At 46.6% G+C, this 7,500-nt stretch overlaps 1 protein-coding gene across 1 annotated transcript in view; it reads right to left on the bottom strand.

The window, feature by feature from the left end:
- Positions 1-232, bottom strand: part of LOC307240650 (IQ motif and SEC7 domain-containing protein 1-like) — a gene marked incomplete at both ends in the record, with an annotated part of 30,450 nt that extends 30,218 nt beyond the window's left edge. Inside the window, one exon of the mRNA XM_080014489.1 lies at positions 168-232. Coding sequence (XP_079870615.1) covers positions 168-232 — 65 coding nt within the window. The remainder of the gene's footprint in view (positions 1-167) is intronic.
- Positions 233-7,500: the final 7,268 nt, after the last annotated feature.

The following is a 7,500-nucleotide window of genomic DNA, read 5'->3' as shown; positions in this document are numbered from 1 at the left end:
CAACACACACGAAAACGTCCATCTGCAGCCTCTGTGTACACAACACACACACACACACACACACACACACACACACACACACACACACACACACACACACACACACACACACACACACACACACACACAAACCTGCCCGCTCGCCGTGCACGCGCCCCGCGTCTTACCAGTACACCAGCTTGTTGTGAAGGATCGCGGGCGTTTTGTCCGACGCGCAGTTAATGCACCACATCGCTGCTCTGCACCGAAACACGGTATGATGGGATGGATCCGTCTTCTGCCACTATATTCCTCTCCCTCCCTCCCTCCCTCCCTCCCTCCGCCCCTCAGTTGAACTGATGCTGATGCTGAGTTTCCTGCTACAGGAGGAATGTTTCAGGTAAATTAGAGAGAGAGATGGAGGGATGAGGGATGAGGGATGAGGGACAGGAGGAGGGAGAAATGGAGGGGGTGGGATGGGAGACAGAGCGAGGGAGGGAAGGAGGGAGGGATTCATATTCCCTCCTTTTCTCTCTCTCTCTCTACCCTCCTCTTCCTTCAGTGCTCGGATCACCAGACACAGTTGCTCTCTCCATCATCCCTCCATCCCTCCTGTCTCTTCATCCCTCTCTCTCAGCATCATGACACTGCAGTCACGGTAACAACAAAACAATGTGACTTACACACAGTACAACCAGAGTACTACCAGAGTACATCAGAGTACACAGGACAACCAGAGCACTACTAGAGTACCTCAGAGTACACAGTACAACTACAGTACAACCAGAGTACTACCAGAGTACATCAGAGTACACAGTACAACCAGAGTATATCAGAGCACACAGTACAACCACAGTACAACCACAGTACTACCAGAGTACTAAACGGTGTACCCCCCCCCCCCCCCCCCCACATCGCTTTCTGTGTGCTGCAGAGCGGGAAACGTCAAAGACTTCGCTATGGATACCGTGACAACCAGACCATAATGCTCTGCTCTGTCAGTGTGGTCATAACCCCGCCCCCCCGCTCCACCCCACCCGCCCCGCCCTTCTCTCTCTCTCTCTGAATAAACAAAAAGGTAAATAGAGATCAGTGCTCATCAGTCTGATCATCCAGCCGCCATTTTGTTTTACTTCTCACCCCCCACAGCTCAGGGGCCACTTGTATTATTCATCAGGAGCCTCATCAGCAAGCTGTCCTCACCCCGAGAGAAGCACCAGAAGACACACTACAAATACTACTTATACAACTACACATACTAGTTATAAAACTACACATACTAGTTATACAACTAGTCATATTAGTTATACAAATATACATACAGTATTTGTTATAAACCTAGACATACTTGTTAAACAACTAGTGATATTAGTTATAAAACTAGACATGCAAGTTATAAAACTACAAACCCCAACTCCAATGAAGTTGTGACGTTGTGTAAAACGTAAATAAAACAGAAAACAATGATTTAAAATCCTTTTCAACCTCTGTTCAATGGAACACACCACAAAGACAAGATGTTTCCTCTTCAAACTGATCAACTTTGTTGTTGTTTTGCAAATATTCACTCATTTTGAATTTGATGCCTGCAACACCTTCCAAAAAAAGCTGGGAACAAGAACACCTGTTTGGAACATTCCACAGGTGAACAGGTGAATGGGAAACAGGTGAGAGTCGTGATGGGGTGTAAAAGGAGCTCAGTCGTTCACCAGCGAGGACGGGGCGAGGCTCACCACTCTGACTACAACAAAGTGTGCTGTGGTCTGATTTGGAAATGACGGAGGTGGTGGTGTCCTCTGGGCCAAGGAGGAAAGGCACCATCCAGGTGGTTACCAGCGCAGAGCTCAACAGCCGGCGTCTGTGATGGTGTGAGGGTGTGGTGGTGTGGTGGTGTGGTGGTGTGGTGTGCGGGCGGTGTGGTGGTGTGCTGGTGTGAGGGTGTGGTGGTGTGGTGGTGTGAGGGTGTGGTGGTGTGGTGTGGTGTGCGGGCGGTGTGGTAGTGTGGTGGTGTGGTGGTGTGAGGGTGTGGTGGTGTGGTGGTGTGCGGGCGGTGTGGTAGTGTGGTGGTGTGAGGGTGTGGTGGTGTGGTGGTGAGGTGGTGTAGTGGTGTGGTGTGCGGGCGGTGTGAGGGTGTGGTGGTGTGAGGGTGTGGTGGTGTGAGGGTGTGGTGGTGTGAGGGTGTGGTGGTGTAGTGGTGTAGTGGTGTGGTGTAGTGGTGTAGTGGTGTGGTGTGCGGGCGGTGTGAGGGTGTGGTGGTGTAGTGGTGTAGTGGTGTGGTGTAGTGGTGTAGTGGTGTGGTGTGCGGGCGGTGTGAGGGTGTGGTGGTGTAGTGGTGTGGTGGTGTGGTGGTGTGGTGGGGTGGTGTGGTGGTGTGGTGTAGTGGTGTGGTGTGCGGGTGGTGTGAGGGTGTGGTGGTGTAGTGGTGTGGTGGTGTGGTGGTGTAGTGGTGTGGTGGTGTGGTGGTGGTGTGGTGGTGGTCACCTCAGGGACGTCCCTGTTGTTTCATCAGGACGACGGCTGAGCCACACTCTGCATGTGCTGCTGCAGCCTGGCTTCCTGGTGGAGCAGCGAAGCTACTACACCACCCTGCCTGCAGTGCACACCTGTCTGCATTATGAAGCGGGAGATACGACGACGGAGACGCCGGACGGTGGAGCATCTGAAGTGGTTGGTCAAGCAGGAAGGGGAAAGAATTCCACCGCAAAGCTTCAGCCGTGAGTGTCCTAACGTCCCGAACGCTTGGTGAGTGTTCAAAGGAGAGGTGACGTAGCACAGCGGTAAACAGGCCCCTGTCCCAGCTTTTTTTGGAAGGTGTTGCAGGCATCAAATTCAAAATGAGTGAATATTTGCAAAACAACAATAAAGTTGATCAGTTTGAAGAGGAAACATCTTGTCTTTGTGGTGTGTTCCAGTGAACGGAGGTTGAAAAGGATTTGAAATCATTGTTTTCTGTTTTTATTTACGTTTCACACAACGTCACAACTTCATTGGAGTTGGGGTTTGTAGATATACTCGTTATAAAACTTGGCGTACAAGCTAAACAAATAGACATATTAGTACTACACTACACATACTAGTTATAAAACAATACATACCAGTCATACAACAAGTCATACTAGTTATAACACTAGACATAATACTTATAAAACCAGACATACAGTGACACAACTACTCGTATTCGTTATAAAACTGGACACACTCTTATTACAACTAGTCATACTAGTTATAAAACTTGAAGAGCTAGTTATTTAGTGCTTATCACAAAATAACCTCCTCCCTCCTCAGCCAGCTTAGCCTAGCCAAGCAGCGGAGCTAGGCTAGCTGATCCCCTCCAGAGCCATGCATTGAGCTAACACCGTTAGCATGTAGCCCGTCCCCGACACAGCGACGTCGAGCTTTTCAACTGGAAGCTGAAGCGTCAACAATAAACGACCAAATGATGATGTTATTAAATACAACGGATCCACATTCATCACAAGACGGAAGCTTATCTGCAGCGATTCATTATTACGAAGAAATCAATCTGCAATGTACTGTAATCAAACATCTAATAAAGACACACACACACACACACACACACACACACACACACACACACACACACACACAAAGAAGGAATAAAAATAGACAGAGGAGCAGCTCAGGAAGAGGAGGAAGGTGGGATGGAGGAGAAGGAAGAGAGATGATGAATAATGAAGAGTGGATCTTTCTTCCTTTCTTATTTAGTCCACATTTCTAAACATCCATAATTTAGGTCCCCCCCCTCCCTCCTCCCTCCTCCCTCCTCCCTCCTCCCTCGTCCCTCCCTCCTCCCTCCCCCCTCCTCCCTCCTCCCTCGTCCCTCCCTCCTCCCTCGTCCCTCCTCCCTCCCTCCCTCCTCCCTCCCTCCCTCCTCCCTCCTCCCTCCCTCCCCCCTCCTCCCTCCCTCCCTCCTCCCTCCTCCCTCCTCCCTCCTCCCTCCTCCCTCCCTCCCCCCTCCTCCCTCCCTCCCTCCTCCCTCCTCCCTCCTCCCTCCTCCCTCCTCCCTCCCTCCTCCCTCCCTCCCTCCTCCCTCCTCCCTCCCTCCCGTTCTTTACTTCTAACCCTCTCTTCTTTCTTTTTCCCTCGCTCCTGCTCTCTCCTTTCTACTCCATTAACCCCTCTCCCTCCCTCCCTCTCGCTCTCTATTTAAACATCCCTCCCTCCTCCTCAGCTCCATCACTGCTTCCCTTCTTCTCGTGTGTGGGGGGGGGGGGGGGGTTGGGGGGGGCGTTGCTTGGAGACGGTTGCCGTGGAACTGGAGGGCGGAGCTAAGGGAGTCGAGTGTGTTGCTATGACAACAAAGATTTCATGCTGTCACTGTGTGTGTGTGTGTTTCAGCTCAGGGTGGCAAACTGGAAGCATATGGAACACACACACACACACACACACACACACACACACACACACACACACACACACACACACACACACACACACACAAACACACACACACACACACACACACACACACACACACACACACATACACACACACACACACACACACACACACACACACACACACACACAGAGTTTGCAAAAAAAAATGCAACGTAACCAAAATGTATTTAGCACGGTGGAGGAAGAGGCATTTAAATCCAACACATAAAGCATGTGCACGTAAACACACACACACACACACACACACATATATATTGGATTGTGTGTGTGTGTGTGTGTGTGTGTGTTAAATGTGTGTGTGTGCTATATGTGTGTGTGTTACATGTTTGTGTGTGTGTTATACAAGTGTGTGTATGCGTTATGTGTGTGTGTTAAATGTGTGTGTGTGTGTGTTAAATGTGTGTTACATGTGTCTGTGTGTAATGAGTGTATGTGTATTATATGATTGTGTATGTGTGTGTTAAATGTGTGTGTGTGTGTGTGTGTGTGTGTTAAATGTGTGTGTAATCATATGAATGTGTGTGATTTATATGATTGTGTGTATGTGTGCTATATGTGTGTGTGTGTGTGTGTGTGTGATATGCGTGTGTGTTATATGATTGTGTGTGTGTTATACAAGTGTGTATGTGTTATATGTGTGTGTGTATGTTCGTGTTATGTGTGTTATGTGTGTCTGTGTGTAATGAATGTATGTGTGTTATATGAGTGTGTATTACATGTTTGTGTGTGTGTGTTATACAAGTGTGTGTATGTGTTATATGTGTGTGTGTGTGTGTGTTATATGTGTGTAATGAGTGTATGTGTGTTATATGAGTGTGTGTGTGTTAAATGTGTGTATAGCATATACACACACTGTGTATTATATGATTGTGTGTCTGTGTGCTATGTGTGTGTGCGTTTCTGTGTGTGGGTGAGTGTTATATGTGTGCGTGTTACATGTTTGTGTGTATGTTATACAAGTGCGTGTATATGTGTTATATGTGTGTTAAGTGTGTCTGTGTGTGTGTGAAATGTGTGTGTGTATCATATGAGGTAGTGAATTATATGATTGTGTGTGTGTGTGTCATATCAGTTTATGTGTTATTTGTGTGTGTGTATTATATGAGTGGTTGTGTGTTATATTTGTGTGTGTGTGTGTGTGTGCGCGTGTGTGTGAAATGAATGTGTGTGTGTGTGTGTATAATATGAATGTGTGTGTGTATGTTATAAGTGTATGTGTGTGTCTGTGAGTGTGTGTATGCGTTATGTGTGTGTGTGTGTATGTGTTATGTGTGTGTGTGTGTGTATGTGTTATGTGTGTGTGTGTGTATGTGTTATGTGTGTGTGTGTGTGTATGTGTTATGTGTGTGTGTGTGTGTATGTGTTATGTGTGTGTGTCATATGAGTGTGTGTTGTATGTGTGTGTGTATTATATGAGTGGGTGTGTGTGTTATGTGTGTAATATATGAGTGTTATGTGTGTGTGTGCTATATATATGTGTGTGTGTGTGTTTCTGTGTGTGTTATGTGTGTGGTTGCATGTGTGTTATGTGCGTGATATATGAGTGTTTATGTGTGTGTGTATTATATCTGTGCGTGTGTTATGTGTTTATTATGTGTGTGTGTGTGTGTGTGTAATATGTCTGTGAGTGTGTTCCATCTGTGTGTGTGTTATATGAGTGTGTGTGTGTGTTATATGTATGTGTGTGTGCCATATACTGTATGTGTGTGTGTGTGTGTGTGTGTGTGTGTGTGTGTGTATGTGTGTGTGTTATGTGTGTGTGATATGAGTGTTTGTGGGTATGTGTTATGTGTGTGTTATATGGGTGTGTGTATTATATGAGTGCATGTGTGTGTGTGTGTGTGTGTGTGTATGTGTGTGTGTGTGTGTGTGTGTGTGTGTGTGTGTGTGTGTGTGTGTGTGTGTGTGTGTGTGTTATATGTGTTTTGTGTGTGAGTGTGTCACATGAGTGTGTGGGTGTTGTGTAGGGATGCTGGGGTTGGGCAGTCACACCTGACCTGGATCCAGGTGATTGGGATCAGGGTGGCTGCATACCTGTTGCTCATTGGTGGGTGTAATGAGCAGCAGGTAAAAGCCCCGCCCCCACACTCACTCAGGAGAGGAGCCCTGTCATGACATGTTCCATCTGCTCCTGGCTTGTTCCACCGAGCCACTGTCTACAATCAACTGCTGTTTACAACCCGTCCTCCTCTGTGCTGGAGGTGCCTGAACACACCGCTTGGGTGGGGTGTGGTCGGAGGAACTGCCAGTGTGTTATATATGTGTGTGTTAAATGTGTGTGTGTGTGTGTGTGTTATGTTTATTTTTGTTATAAGTGTGTGTGTGTGTGTGTGTGTGTGTTTGTGTGTGTTTGTGTGTGTGTGTGTTATGTGTGTGTGTGTGTGCAATGTGTGTGTGTGTGTGTTAAATGTGTGTGTTTGTGTGTGTGTGTGTTATGTGTGTGTGTTATGTGTGTGTGTTATATGTGTGTGTGCAATGCGTGTGTGTGTTAAATGTGTGTGTTTGTGTGTGTGTGTGTTTGTGTGTGTGTGTGTTTTGTGTGTGTGTGTGTGTGTGGGTGTGTGTTAAATGTGTGTGTTTGTGTGTGTGTGTGTTATGTGTGTGTGTTATGTGTGTGTGTGTGTTTGTGTGTGTGTGTGTTATGTGTGTGTGTGTGTGTGTGTGTGGGTGTGTGTTAAATGTGTGTGTTTGTGTGTGTTCTACAGCGTCTCGACAGAACGAGCCTTGTTAGTTTGCTTTGAAGGAAGGTTAAAAATTAAGGTTTATTCCACTGATTCTCAACCCTTTAGTCTCTGGATCCAATCTGATAAGATAAGATAAGATAAAGATGAGATGAGATAAGATCAGATCAGATCAGATAAAGATACTTTATTAACCCCAAAGGGAAATTGCAGTGTTGCAGCAGCTATGACGTACAGTACATGACAAAACACACATATTGTACAAAAACACGTTGCTTTTGAACCAAAAAATATCCCATCCCTCGCACGGTCACATTAAAATACTAAGTATACACCCTAAATAAATACGTTGCTAGGCTTACTGTTATTATTACCATATGGTACATGACTTCATGTGATATTTAATATTTGTATTCAT

The sequence above is a fragment of the Zeus faber genome (assembly GCF_960531495.2).
Source record: "Zeus faber genome assembly, chromosome: 15".
NCBI classification, from domain to species: Eukaryota; Metazoa; Chordata; class Actinopteri; order Zeiformes; family Zeidae; genus Zeus; species Zeus faber.
This window is presented reverse-complemented; position numbering and strand designations above follow the sequence as displayed.